The sequence below is a fragment of the Rhinopithecus bieti genome, unplaced genomic scaffold (genome assembly GCF_001698545.2).
Source record: "Rhinopithecus bieti isolate Rb0 unplaced genomic scaffold, ASM169854v2 scaffold_5626, whole genome shotgun sequence".
NCBI lineage: Eukaryota > Metazoa > Chordata > Mammalia > Primates > Cercopithecidae > Rhinopithecus > Rhinopithecus bieti.
Genome location: NW_016805666.1, coordinates 7,133,067 through 7,148,634, shown reverse-complemented (window position 1 = coordinate 7,148,634; position 15,568 = coordinate 7,133,067). Strand labels below are relative to the sequence as shown.

The following is a 15,568-nucleotide window of genomic DNA, read 5'->3' as shown; positions in this document are numbered from 1 at the left end:
AACATATTTGTATATAAATATATATTTAAAGACAACTGTATTTTCCAAAATAAAATAATTTAGTGAGGAGAACGGCATTATTTTACATTTTGCAAATCTCTTTTATGTTTGGTTTAAAAGAAGACAATTGGATTTTCTTTGTTTTTGGCTTGTAAGCAACAGAATTTATTTCTTTAGTTATGGAGGCTGGAAAGTTCAAGATCAAGACACCAGCAGATTCAGTGTCTGGTGAGGTCTCTCTTCTTGATTCAGAGATGGCACCTTCTTACTGCATCCTCACATGGTAAAAGAGATATGGCGTCTCTCCTGGGCCTCTTTTATAAGGGCACTAAAATTATTCATGACCTAATCACCTTTCAAAGGCCCCTCCTCCTAATTTCATCATCTCGGGGGTTAGGATTTCAATACATGAATTTTGGGTCACATTCAGACTGTGGCAGTCTTTTAAAAATTTTCTGTATCAGTTGATTTAAATACTTTGATAATTGTACTTCTTTTTTTTATTTCTGACAATTGGATTTTTGTAACTGCTTCTGCATTTAGTCTATTGTGATATTAAACACCACTCAGCCTCTGGACATCACCACTGTACACTTGTGCAAGAATAAGATTCTAAAAGACAATTAACGTCTTAGTGCTGTTATGAAAAGAGTATACCTGCTCAGCCCCTGTGGGACATGCCTCGGGCCCTCTCTACGAACGACTGCTGCACGTATACGTGTAACTGCTGCTTTGACTTCTTTCTCCTGCCTTGATTCACCCAGCATCTCCCTTGCTTTCTGCCCTCCAGATGCACTAGGTCTTTTTGTTTCCTGACACATACTCTTTTTTTCTAACCTCAGAACAGTTCGATATGTCACCTGGCATTGTCCTTTTTTTTTTTCATCTTCATGATTTGCCTTTACCCCTTGACTAAATAACTCCTACTCAGATGTGAGGTTCAATGTCACTTCTTCGGGGGAGATCTCTCCTGACTAATTCCCTTTGCTATATATGATCCAAAAGTACTTTATTTTTTCTTCTTATTCCTGATTGTCATTATACATTTATATATGTAGTTACTTGATGAAAACCTACTTTTCTCAGTAGGTTGTAAATTTCTTGGTGTTAAGAACCACATCTCGTTTGTTCATTCTATTCCTGAAATATTAAAGTTTGCTCAATAAATGTTTGTTGATTAATGCACAAATGAGTAAAAGAATGAGTTACACAAAAGCAGAACACCTGTCTTTTTGACATTGGCTTATTCTGTTAATCATTTTTAGAACACATTTATCAGATTTGCAAATAATTTGAAGCTAGGGAATTTAGGAAGTATCTTAAATGACAAAATCAGGATGACAAAATGAACACATTAAATGATTGGGACTTTTAACCCCCAGAATCAAGCAGGAGGTCTTTTACACAATAGTTTCCCAATAATGTGGAATCAAATATAATTGTGTTTTTGTTTCTCTTACTGATTCACTCTCATCCCATATGTTTCATGTATGACAACAACCAATATTATGAGGAAGTAGCAGGAACCATCAAACTCCTTATTCATTTATTGATTTTATTTTATTTTATTTATTTATTTATTTATTTTTGATTAGTTTCAGTAGAATTACTAGCTCTTCTTTGTACTTCTGGTAGAATTTGGTTGTGAATCCATCTGGTCAGGGCTCTTTTTGATTAGTAGATTCTTTATTACTGATTCAATTTCAGAATTCATTATTCTGGGTTTCAGTTTTTTCCTGATTCAAACTTGGAAGGCTGTACTTTTCCAGGAGTTTTTCTATTTCCTCTAAATGTTCTAGTTTGTGTCTACAGAGCTGTTCATAATAGTCTCTGATAATCTTTTGTATTTCTGAGACACCAGCTGTAACATCACCTTTGTCATTTATGATTGTCCTTTTTTAGATCTCCTTTTATCTTTGCTAATATAGCTAGCAGGCTATCATTCTTATTTATCCTGTCAAATAATTCATTTTTGGTTTTGTTAATTGTATGGATTTGGGGGTGTCAATTTCATTCCGTTTGGCTCTCATTTTCATTCTTTTCTTCTGCTTCTTTGAGGTGTTTGTTCTTATTTTTCTAGTTTCTTTAGGTGTGATGTTAGATTGTTCATTTGAGATCTTTCCAATTTCTTGGTGTAAGTGTTTAGCACTATAAACTTTCCTCTTACTGCTGCTTTTGTTGCATCCCAGAAGTTTTGGTGTGGCATGTCTCTATTTTCATTTATTTCAAATAATTTTTTAATTTCTGCCTTAATTCTGTTGTTTAGCCAAAAGTCATTTCAGAGCAAGTTGTTTAGTTTACATGTAATTGTTGGTTTTGAGAAATCTTCTTGGCATTCATTTCTATTTTTATTCTTCTATGGCCCAAGACTATAGTTGATATAATTTCATCTTTTTAATTTATTGAGACTTTCTTTATGGTCAAGCATGTGATTAATCTTGTAATATGTTTCATGTGCAGATTAGAAGAATATACATTTTGTGGCTGTTGGGTGGAGTAGTCTGCAGATATCTCTTAGGCTAATTGGTCAAGTGTCAAGTTTAAATCCAGAATATCTTTGTTAATTTTCTGCCTCAACAATCTGTCTAATGCTGCCAGCAGAGTGTTGAAGTCTCCCAGGATTACCGTTACTTATTTATTTATTTATTTTTTGAGATGGAGTCTTGCTCTCTTGCCCAGGCTGGAGTTCAGTGTCAAAAACTCTTCTGAGTGGAAAGAGCATGCTGGAAATTCCTTTCTGCTGAAGAAAACATACTTACTGCTGCGTGAAGATCACTAGGAATTGGATGCTTTTTCAATTAAATAAAGAGCTACTTAGTCCTTTGTTTTTAGCCAGTACATTCCATTCAATTGGCAATAAGACAGTGTTCCATCTTTAAAGAAGCCTAGCACCTTACTTAATACCTAGAAACTATGCTCAAATAGATAAGACTTTTCCATTTTCCCTTCTTTTTCAGCAATCTGTAAAACTCCACCATCTAGTCGAGTCACATAATAGCATTACAGTCTCTGTGTGTGGGAGAAAAGGTAAGTTCCATTATTTTAGATCTATGTGCTATTCACATGGAATCAGAAAATAATTTAAATTTGTATTTCTGATTGGTCCTGGTATTCTCATCTTCATATTCATTTTTCCTTAGGCATTTGTTCAAAGGGATGAGGAACTTAAGATTTTTTTTTACCTTAAGAACTAGTTTATTGGGGTAGAATTGACATTGGTAAACTTAACACATTTATAGTGCAGAATTTGATAAGTTTGGCATGTGTATATTCCCATGAAACTATCATAATCCTCAAGATAATGACCATTCATCACTCCCAAAAGTTGCCTTGTTCCTGCTTCTAGTTGTTTTCTCTCCTGCTTCCTCCCACCTCCCCCATCCCTCAGGCAATCATTTATCAGCTTTCTGTCACTGTAGATTCATTTCCAGGCTCAATATTAATACATAAATGGCATTTTACAGTATGCATTCTTTAGGTCTTTTATAATACATTTTTGGTTAATCTGGGGGGAGATCAAAGTTCGTAGTTATTTTATCCATTCTATTAAGTGCATCAATCATTCATTCCTTTTATTTCTGAGGCTATCTCATTGTGCAGATATACTAGTTCGTTCATCCACTCACCTGTCAATGCATATTTGGGTTCCAGTCTTTGGCGATTCCAAGTAATGGTGTTATAATCATTTAGGTATAAGCCATGTATAGACATGCTCTTTCATTTCTTATGAGAAAATACCTAGCTATGGAACAGCTGGGTCATGTACTAGATAGATATTTAACGTTTTAAGAAACTGCCAATCTTGTGTCCAAAGTGGTGGCACCGTTTTACACCAGCAGCGTGAGAGTTCTAAGTGCTCCACATTCTTGACAGCACTTGGTATGGCCAGTCGTTTTAATTTTGGCCACTTTAGTGTGTGGTAGTATTTCATCCTTGTTTTAATTTGCATTTTCCTAATGACTAATGGCATTGAATATCTTTTCAAGTTCTTATTTGCTGATCATATATCTTTTTTGGTGAAGTATTTGTTTAAATTTGTTGTTTATTAGATTATTTTTATTATTAAAATTGAGTTTATTCCACATTACGGATATAAGTCCTTTATCAGATAAATGATTTGCAAATATTTTCTGTCAGTCTATGACTTACCTTCCCATTCTCTTTACAGTGTTTTTCCAAGAGCAGACATTTTTATTTTTGTTAAAGTCGAGTTTATCAATGTTTTCTTTTGTGGATCATGCTTTTGATGTAATTTCTAAGATATTTTTGTCAAAGTCACCATGATTTTCTATATTGTCTTTCAGAGTTTTAGGTTTTACATGTAGTTCTATATTACATTTTGATTTTGGCTTTTGTTTTTTTGGATTGAGGGTCATTTTTTGCAAACAGATATCCAAATGTTCCAATACCATTTGTTGAAAAGATTATCTTTTCTCCAATGAATTGACTTTTCACCTTTTGTCAAAAATCAATTGTTCACATATGGGTGGATGTGTTTCTTGATTTCCTACCCAATTTTATTTTTTTGCTTTTATTGTATTTGCTTTTTTATATCAATACCATACAATGTTGCTTTATAATAAGTTTTGAAATAGGGTAATGTTAGTACTACAGCCTCGCTCTTCCTTTTTAGAGTATTTTGACACTATTGAGCCCTTTGGGTTTCTATATGACTTTTGAACTCAACCTGTCAATTTCTTTAAAAAATGCTGGGATTTCTGTAGAATTACAATAATTTATAGATGTACAGACTTCAGTTTATAAATCTTTAGAAGCTCATTTAAAAATCTGTTACAATTCCTACTAAGTACTAATATGAAATGTACAATAACGTAAACAATTGTCACAAATAAAATTCAAAGATGCCAGTGTTTGATGAGATATTTTCCATAACCTGGGGTTGCTTCCTTAGAGTATTCCTAGGATGTCTACTGATCTGTCTATTAAAGTCATGCAGTGGGAACAAATGTTGATTTTCTTTGCCAAGAAAATACCATAGATGAATATTAAAAACAGTTCTGTAAGCCAAAATTCACATCTGCACACACTTAAAATGTAGCTCTTTTTTAAAAAAAATAATAATTTCTAATACATTCTGAAAAACACAAAAATGCTGTATATCTGGCTGGGTTACCAGTGTTTAGCCATAAGTGCAGTGATACAGGTTATACAATTACTGAAACTGATAAGTGTATTCTAAATTGTGGAAATATGTGTGTATTTTGTGTTAGTAACTCTTTTGGTATCTATTTCAGGCTTGCTTATAGTATATACATATGTAGAATATAACATTCAAAATATACTCTAGTGATGTAACCATCCAATTAAAGGAAATAAAATATTTTTAAGGGGAATATAATTTTTTCCTGGTTAAAAATTTATTTATTTATTTATTTTTATTTATTTTGGTATATGAATAAGTTCTTTAGTGGTGATTTCTGAGATTTTGGTGCACCCATCACCTGAGCAGTGTACACTGTACCCAGTGTGTAGTCTTATCCTTCACTCCCCTCCCACCCTTTGCCCTGAACCCCCAAAGTGCATTGTGTCATTCTTATGCCTTTGCGTCCTCATAGCTTAGCTCCCACTTATGAGTGAGAATATACGACGTTTAGTTTTCAATTTCTGAGTTACTTCACTTAAAATAACAGTCTCCAATTTCATTCAGGTTGCTGCAAATGCCATTGTTTCATTTTTTATGTCTGTATGGTATTCCATGTTATATACATGCCACATTTTCTTTATCCACTCATAGATTGATGGGCATTTGAGCTTGTTCCATATTTTTGCAGTTACAAATTGTGCTGCTTTAGACATGCACGTGCAAGTATCTTTTTCATATAATGTCTTCTTTTCCTCTGGGTAGATACTCAGGAGTGGAATTGCTGTATCAAATGGTAGATCTACTTTTAGTTCTTTAAGGAATCTCCATACTATTTTCCATAGTGGTTTTACCAGTTTACATTGCCACCAACAGTGTAAGAGTGTTCCCTTTTCACCACATCCTTGTGAATGTGTTATTTTTTGATTTTTTGATTATGGCCATTCTTGCAGGAGTCAGGTGATATCGCATTGTGGTTTTGATTTGCATTTCCCTGATCATTACTGATGTTGAGGACTTTTTCATATGTTTCTTGGTCATCTTTCTATCTTCTTTCAAGAATTGTCTATTCATGTTCTTAGCCCGATTTTTGATGGCATTGTTTGTTTTTTTCTTGCTGATTTGAGTTCCTTGTGATTCTGGGTGTTAGTCCTTCAACAGAAGTATAGATTGCAAAGATTTTCTCCCACTCTGTGGATGTTCTGTTTATTCTGCTGGTTATTTCTTTTGCTGTGCAGAAGCTTTTCAGTTTAATTAGGTAATTAAGTACCATGTATTTATCTTTTTTTTTTTTTGTATTTGCTTTTGGGTTCTTGTTATGAAGCCTTTGGCTAGGCCAATGTCTAGAAGAGTTTTCCAATGTTAGCTTCTAGGATTTTTATGGTTTCAAGTCTTAGATTTCAGCCTTTGGTCCATCTTGAGTTGGTTTTTGTATAAGGTGAGGCAAGAGGATTCAGTTTCATTCTTTACATGTGGCTTGCCAATTATCCCAGCATCATTTGTTGACTAGGGTGACCTTTCCCCACTTGTTGTTTTTGTTTGCTTTGTCAAAGATCAGTTGGCTGTAAGTATTTGGCTTTATTTCTAAGTTCTCTATTGTGTTCCATTGGTCTATATCCCCATTTTTGTACTAGTACCATGCTGTTTTGGTGACTGTGGCCTTATAGTATAGTTTGAAGTTGGGTAATGTGATGCCTCCAGGTTTGTTCTTTTTGCTTCATCTTGCTTTGGCTATGCAGATTCTTTTTTGGTTCCGTATGAATTGTAGGATTATTTTTTCTAATTCTGTGAAGAATGATGGTGGTGTTTCCATGGGAATTGCATTGAATTTGTAGATTGATTTTGGCGGTATGGTCATTTTTACAATATTGATTCTACCCATCCATGAGCATGGGACGTATTTCCATCTGTTTGTATTGTTTATAATTTCTTTCAGCAGGGTTTTGTAGTTTTCCTTACAGAGATCTTTCACCTCTTTCTTTAGGCATATTTCTAAGCATTTTATTGTATTTTGCAGCTATTATAAAAGGAGTTACGTTCTTGACTTGATTCTCAGCTTGGTCACTGTTGGTGTATAGCAGAACTACTGACTTGTATACAATAATTTTGTATCCTGAAACTGCTGAATTCATTAACCAGTTCTAGGAGCTTTTTGGATGAGCCTTTAGAGTTTTCTTGGTATACTATCATATCATTGGTGAACAGTGACAGATTGACTTCCTCTTTACTGATTTGGATGCCCTTTATTTCCTTCTCTTGTCTGATTGTTCTGGCTAGAACTTCCAATATTATGTTGAATAGAAGTGGTGAATGTGGGCATCCTTGTCTTGTTCCAGTTCTCAGGGGAAATGCTTTCAGCTTTTCCCCATTCAGTATAATGTTAGCTGTGGATTTGTCATAGGTGGCTTTTATTACCTTAAGGCATGTCCCTTCTATGCCAGTTTTGCTGAGGGTTTTAATAATAAAGAGATGCTGGAAAATGCTTTTTCTGCATCTATTGAGATGATCACGTGATTTTGTTTTAAATTTTCTTTATGTGGTGCATCACATCCATTGACTTGTGGATGTTAAATCGTTCCTGCATTCTTGGTATGAAACCCACTTGATCATGGTGGATTATCTTTTTGAGATGCTGCTGGATTCAGTTAGTTAGTATTTTCTTGAGGAGCTTTGCATCTATGTTCATCAGGGACATTGGTCTGTAGTTTTCTTTTTTTGTTATGTTCTTCCCTAGTTTTGGTATTAGGGTGATACTGGCTTCAAAAAATGATTTAGGGAGGATTTCCTCTTTCTCTCTCCTGTGGAATAGTGTCAACAGGATTGATACCAATTTTTCTTTGAATGTCTGATAGAATTCACCTGTGAATCTGTCTGGTCCTGGACTTTTTTTTTCTTGGTAACTTTTTAATTACCACTTTAATCTTGCTGCTTGTTATGGGTTTATATTTTTCACTATGGGTTCACAGTTTATATTTTTTCCTGGTTTAACCTAGGAGGGTTGTATAATTCCAGGAGTTTATCCGTCTTCTCTAGATTTTCTAGTTTATTCGCATAAAGGTGTTCATAGCATCCTTGAATGATCTTTTGTGTTTCTGTGGTATCAGTTGTAATATCTCCCATTTTGTTTCTTATTGAGCTTATTTGGATCTTCTCTCTTCTTTTCTTGGTTAATCTCACTAATGGTCCATGAATTTTATTTATCTTTTCAAAGAACCAACTTTTTGTTTCTTTTATCTTTTGTGGGCTTGTTTGTTTGTTTGTTTCCATTTCATTTAGTTCTGCTCTGATCTTGGTTATTTATTTTCTTCTGCTGGGTTTGGGTATGGTTTATTCTTGTTTCTCTAGTTCCTTGAGGTGTGACCTTAGATTGTCTATTTGTGCTCTATCACTTTTTGATGTAGGCATAAAAAATGTTGGGATTTTTATTGGGATTGTGCTGAACCTATAGATAGATTTATGGAAAATTGACATAGTAACATATTTCAATCTTTTGCTCTATGAGTATAACACTGCTTCATTTGTTTAGGTCTTTGATTTCTTTGGCAGTGTTTTGCAGTTTTCAGTGTATGGATGGGTCTTACACATTTTTTTTCTCAGATTTATTTTTAAGTAATTCATATATTTGATGCTATTGTAAATGATATTTTAAAATGTAAATGTTCAGTTGTTCATTTGCTAGTAGTTCCATCATGTAAATGTGCTGATCAGTTTGCTTCACATTCAGGAGAGACCCTCTGCAGATCTTTGTGGCTCTCCACTGAACAGTTACCTCCCCAGCTATGAACTCAAGCTGCCAAGATCTCCATCAATGCTCATCTTTGTGTTCTGAACTCAGTAGTCATCTGGACTTGGTCTGGTTTCCCTTCTCTGCCTAGTGGCTTGGAAACTCTTTCAAGATAGTAAGCGTGGCAAATGTAGGACACCTTTATTTGTTTCCCATCTCTTTCGCTGTTTGATGTTCAGTGTCTAAAACCCATTTTTTCATATCTTTTATACAGTTGTTTCCAGTGGGAAGATAATTCTCGACCTTTTTATTCTCTCTTGGCTGGAAGTGAATTTTTACCTTTTAAAATATAATTGGTCATTTTTTTGTCCATAATTTTTATGATAAAACACTTTGAACATATACAACAGTGGAGAGAATACTATAATAAAACCTCATGTACCTATCACACAGATTAAATAATTATCAACCTATTGAATCTTTTTTTCATCAGTTCTATTAAATCTCCACCCTATATTATTTTGGAACTATCCCAGATACTATATTTTATTTGAAAATATTTCAGCATATAGCTCTAAAATATAAAGAGTCTTTTTAATTCCTTTATCACATCTTTTAAAACCTCATAATTTGAAAATAGTTATACAGGCAATGTTCAAATTTCCTCAATAGAGTCAAGTACGTGTGTAGATATACTTATGATACATATACAAGCACTTTTGTTTTATTGCCCCTTGCTTGATTGTGCTTCAAAGATACTGCATTTTTTGTTTCCAACTGAAGATTTCTGACAATCCTACACTGAGCAAGTCTATCCGTGCCGTTTTTCTAAAAGCATGTGCTGTCTTCATATCTCTGTGTCACACGTTGGTAACTCTGGAAATACTTCAGACTTTTTCATTGTGATTATATCTGTTACGGCAGTCTGTGATCAGTGATATTTGATATTACTATGATAAGTGCTTTGGGGCACTATGAACCATGCTCATGTAAGATAGCAAACTTAATCAGTGTTAGATGTTCCCCAACTGGCCATTCCCATCTCTCTCTTTCTTTCCTCGGGCCTCCCTACTCCCTGAGACCCAACAGGATTAAAATTAGATTGATAAATAACCCTACGCTGGTTTCTAAGAGTTCTAGCAAAAGGAAGAGTTATGTGTTTCTGATTTTCAAATAAAGCTAGAAATGATTAAGCTTTGTGCGGAAGACATGTTGAAAGCCGAGATGCACTGAAAGCTGGGACTCTTGCACCAGTTAGCCAGGTTGTGAATGCAAAGGAAAAGTTGTTGAAGGAGATTAGAAGCACTGCACCAAAAGTGAACACACAAATGATCAAAAGCGAAGCAGCCTTACTGCTGATGTGGAGGAAGTTGTAGTGGTCTGAGCAGAAGCTCAAACGAGTCACATTTCTGTAAGACAAAGCCTAATCCAGAGTCAGGCCCTAACTCTTTAATTCTATGAAGGCTGAGAGAGGTAAGAAAACTACAGAAGAAAAGTCTGAAGCTAGCAGAGTTCGGTTTATGAGGTTTAAAGAAAGAAGCCATCTCCATAGGTAAAAATGGACAGTGAAGTGGCAGTACCAGATACAGTGCTATAAACCTCAATGAGAATGTTACAAGTACTCATTTTAACGGTGTTAGTCATTGTTTCTAGGTCTTTCTAGAAAACATACTTAGGAAATAGTTTTTTAAGACAAAATGCATTGTGAGGTCATACTGACCTCATAACTTCCAATTCAAGTTTAGAATTCATAGTCATACTGACCTTATAATTTCCAATTCAAGTTTAGAACTATGGGCTTTTTACTTTACTGTATTCATTGTAGTTGTGTTTCTCTTATCGCTATACCCAAAGTTCTGATTCTCAATAACAGGAAGAGATTACTCTTTTGCTTTATCCCATTGCATATAATAACCTCAGAGTGACAAACCAATGCAACTCAGCATTGGTAATAATTCCTAAAAACAATTTAAGATGTTTTTAGAATTATTTTTTCCCATTTATGACATCTCGTTAGAAATGTACAGTCAAATTATACATTGTTCATTAAAGTCACTCAAAGTAGTTTTCTGTTGGTTATGCCAGCAACTTGATAGGTTTATTTCGCTCCTTTTGCTTTCGATTTTAGTGTTAGCTTTTCAAATTTTTATTTGTATTATTTTGTATAGATATAGAAAATATCTACATGGTTTGAGAGTCAAATCTGTAGGACAGAAGATATTCCAGGGAGTCTTGGTTCCTATCCCTCTCCTTTCTGATTATGTCTTCATTCTCTCTGGAATCATCATTTTGGTTTTATTTATTCTTACATTTAAAATATAAACAGATTATGTATAATATTCATAGCTTTGTATTACATATACAAAACAGGGTATATATTTATACTGCTGTCTTCTAGATGAATAGAGGTATATCAAACATATTTAACTATATTTCCTGCTGTGTATATTTTACCTACGTAACTATGTTTCCCAGGGACCATTTAGTATATATAGATATTCTTCATTCATTGTTTCAGCTGCATGGTACTCTCTTGTGTGGAGGAACCATTGTTTATTCAGTCAATCCTCTATTGAAAAAAATTTTCTCAGTTTTTTACTACTACAAATAGTGCTGTAATAAAAAGCTTTGTACATAGGTCTTTTCATATTTTCGCCAGTGTATCTTCGGCACAGATTCTGAGAAGTAAAATTGCTAGGTTAAGAAATAAGTACATATGTACTTTTGTTAGAAAAATGTTGCCAAAGTTTCTCTCCGTAGAGATTGTGCCAGTTTGCATTTGCACCAGAAATGTGTCAGTGACTGATTCCTACCAGTCTTGCCAATAGAATGTGCTGGAAATTTTGCACATTTTTCTAATCATAAGGTGAGCAATGTTATCTCATACATATGTCTCACTCTCTTTTTTAGAAAGTAATTTAAAACTTACAAAAAAGTTGTAGAATAGTTTAAATAACTTCTTTTCTAGAACTATTTGAGAATAAGTTGCTGACATGTAGCTCCGTGGTCATCACCGCACATCCTTTCGTGTGTGTTCCTTTTCTCTCTCTCTTTCTTTCTTTATTTTATTTTATTTATTCGTTTATTTTTTTTGAGGCAGGACTTGCTCTGTTGCCCAGCTGGAGTGCAATGGTGCAATCATAGCTCATTACAGCCTTGATCTCCTGGGCTCAAGTAATCCTCTCGCCTCAGCTTCCAGTGTGCGCCACCATGCCTGGCTAATTTTTTTTTTTTGGACAGATGGGGTCTACTGTGTATTTCTTAAAGACAAAGACATTTTCCTACACGAAGGACAGTGCAACCAGGAAGTTAATATTGACACATTTCTCCCAACTAATGGTCAGACCTTGTTCATGTTTTGCCAATCGTCTCAATAATGTTCTAATAGAAAAGAGATATAGGATTACACAATGCTGTTGTTTGCTGTGTCTCTTTAATCTTCAATTTTTTGTTGAATTCTGTGACTTTGACTCTTCTGATTCTAGTTATTTTATAGAATGTCCTTCAGTTTGCATTTGCTGATGTTTCCTCATAGTTAAATTCAGGTTATGCATTTTTGGCTGGAATATCACAGACATGATGCTGTGTTTTCACTGCTTCCTCTCAGATGGTGCATAATTTCAATTTGTCCTATTACTGGTGATGCTAACTTATATTACTTAATTAAATGGTGTCTGCCAGGTTTCTCCATTGCATATTTATTCTTTTCCTTTTTGTAATTAATGGTTATTTTGTTGAGAGATACTTTGAGATGATATAAATAAACCATCTTCATCAATTTTTCACCCACTAGTTTTAGTGTACATTGGTGTTTCTTGGCCAAATTAATTATTACCTTGATAGTTGCCAAATGATGATTTTTCTAATGTTACCTCTCCTTCTACATTAATTAATTGCCATTTTGCTGCAAGGAAAATCTGTCTCTTCTCCTTATTTATTTATTCATTTACTTAAGTCATTATGAACTCATAAATCCCTATTTTATTTGATGGTTACAGTTCTTTCTTATCATTATTTACTTTGATGTTCAAATTGTTACAGATTTAGGCAGTGAGACCCCTTTAAAGTTGGCTTTGATATTTTTGTGATATGGCCCCATCATTCTTTGAGCATTTCTTTACTTAATGACACAACAAGTTGTTCTAGCTTACGTTATACTTTTCTTGGCCCAGCCTGTACTCAGTCGTTTCTCTAAGGAAGCCTTTTTATTGGGAGAAAGGGAATTTAGAAACCAAAATCTGGGCACTGGATGTGCTCATTACTATTGGTGTATAAACAAAAAGACTAGCAAACATATTTATATATTCTTATAATCACACATATTTACATCTATATTATTTCTCTCTCTGTATTTAGTACATTGATATTTTTCATTAGAATCTACTACCACAGGGTTTATTGTAGTTGTATCTCTTTCTCTATTTGTAATTTCCTTTCTTCAGTGAGAAACCTGGCTAGTTAACCTCATTATATCTACAGGAGTCCCCTCTTATCAGCAGGGGATACATTCCAAGACCCCAGATAGATGTCTGAAACCATGGGTCTGATCACTGAGTCTGATCACTGTCATTTGGAACACATTTATGTTCATGTCTTCCACCCATACATTTAATGCCTTTACCATTTTATCTAAGCACTTCACACTGTGGTTGTAATGTTTGCAGTTTGAGGTGCGATGCACAACTAGCACAAATTTCTTTTTCCTTCTTCACAACTTCACAGATAGTTGATTCTTTCTTACTGTAGATCTTAGCAACCTCAGCATACAGTTTTGTTTTCTTTGAGAACGTTCACCTTTTCACTTAAAGAAAGCACTTTACTGCTTCTCTTTGGCCTAACTGAATTGAGAGCATTACTACTCTTGTGCTTTGGGGCACAAGTAGTAAAATAAGGGTAACCTGAAATGAGCACAGGGATACTGCAACAGGCAATGTAATAGTCAGGTGACTGACAAAGCAGGGAGTGTATACAGCAGGGATTCTGTTTCGGGTGGGATGGAGCGCATAGCACTAGATTTAATTACTCTACTTGGAATGGTGCACAGTTGGAAAACTTATACGTTGTTCATTTCTGGGATTGCCCACTTAATATTTTCTGACTGCAGTTGACTGTAGGTAACCGAAACCATGGAAAGTGCAACTGGAGATCAAGGGAGACTACTGTACTTACTGTACCATTTCTGCCTGGATGCAACCAATCTTTCATCACCACTGATGCTCCCACTGCCCCTCATCCCACTCCTATGTAGACGCCCTTTTCACCTTGCTCGGGTCCCAACATCTCACAGCAGGCCACTGCCACCATGGGGGCCCTTCTGTCCCTGCTCAAGCTCTGACACCCTGTACCAGGTCATGGAAACACCCTTCCATCCTGCTTAGGCTCCAATACCCCAGAGCAGGCTGCCAGCCCACCCCACCCAGCCCCCTGCAGGGATGCCTATCTTACACCGGCCCTAATAGCTTTAAGACTGAATAAGGAAGAAAAGAAGTAAAGGAAGGCAGGCAGGCAATGAGGAAGGAGGGAAGAACTTTCATTTCTCTTATCATGGGTAAGAATGAACAGCTTTGCAGACACTTAACACACCACGTGTATGTGTATGTGTATGAAGTGACAATATCTAGCAATTTTGCTATACAGTTATTTGCTGGAGATCTCTTTTTAAAAGGAACTCATTATCTATTAGGATTTTTTTTTTTTTTGAGGCAGGGTCTTGCCCTGTCACCCAGGCTGGAGTGCAGTGGCACGATCATCACCCACTACAGTGTCAACCTCCTGAGCTTAAATTTAAGCAGTCTTCCCACCTCAGCCTCCCAAGTAGCTGGGAGTACAGGTGTGTGTCACCATGCCTGGCTAATTGTTTTATTTTTTATTTTTTGGTGAAGATGGAGCTCCTGCTGTGTTGTCCAGGTTGGTCTCAAACACCTAAGCTCAAATGATTCTCCCGCATTAGGCTCCAAAAGTGCCAGGATTACAGGCATGAGCCACTGTGCTCAGCTGGGAATATTAACCTTTTATCTGTAATGTAAGTTTCAGATTTGTTTCTGAATTTGTCATTAGTTTTTTCTTATTATTTTGCCACACAAAGATTTTTATTTTATGTAGTCTATTTTGTTACATTCTTTTCTTTTTTTTTCAAAGTTTGAATCAATGTTGAGGAATGTTCTCCTTTCTCCAAAAAAAAAATGCCATGGTTGCTTTTTCATTGATATCCAAGTTAAGCAGATGTTGGATTATATTTTTGTGGGAAAATAACCTGACTCAACTCTGTCTCCTCCTACTTTCAGCTGGAGTTCAAGAGCTGGAATCACACGTCCTGGTGCCTGGAGATTTATTAATTTTGACAGGGAACAAAGTGCTAATGCCATGTGATGCCATTCTGATTGAAGGCAGCTGTGTGGTGGATGAAGGCCTGCTGACAGGTACAGTTCTATCTCCACAGCTGGCAACCTCTGTGGGCTGGCCCACACTCCACGCTACTATGGTCCCTCCTCCTCCTCTACCTGAATGACAGCGGCTGGCTGTAAAGCATTGTCTGCTATGGGACCTTCCTGTTTCCACAAATCTTACTTAGTCCTGCTGTGAGTGGATCTGTGGGTTCAAATTAAAGTTCTTTCTATGTGTTAAGTTTGATACATTAGTAAGTTTTTGAGTGTTTAGTATTTCTTTCTTGAACAAAAGGTTATTACAACCCTCTCATTTACCTTAAAAGATTGTAGAGATCATTAGATCTTTCGGAATTGTCT

At 35.4% G+C, this 15,568-nt stretch overlaps 1 protein-coding gene across 1 annotated transcript in view; it reads left to right on the top strand.

The window, feature by feature from the left end:
- ATP13A4 (ATPase 13A4) overlaps nt 1–15,568 on the top strand; it is a 161,816-nt gene that overhangs the window by 72,356 nt on the left and 73,892 nt on the right. Inside the window, exons 9-10 of the mRNA XM_017873452.1 lie at nt 2,958–3,027; nt 15,110–15,244. Of these exons, the coding sequence (XP_017728941.1) occupies nt 2,958–3,027; nt 15,110–15,244 (205 nt within the window). The remainder of the gene's footprint in view (nt 1–2,957; nt 3,028–15,109; nt 15,245–15,568) is intronic.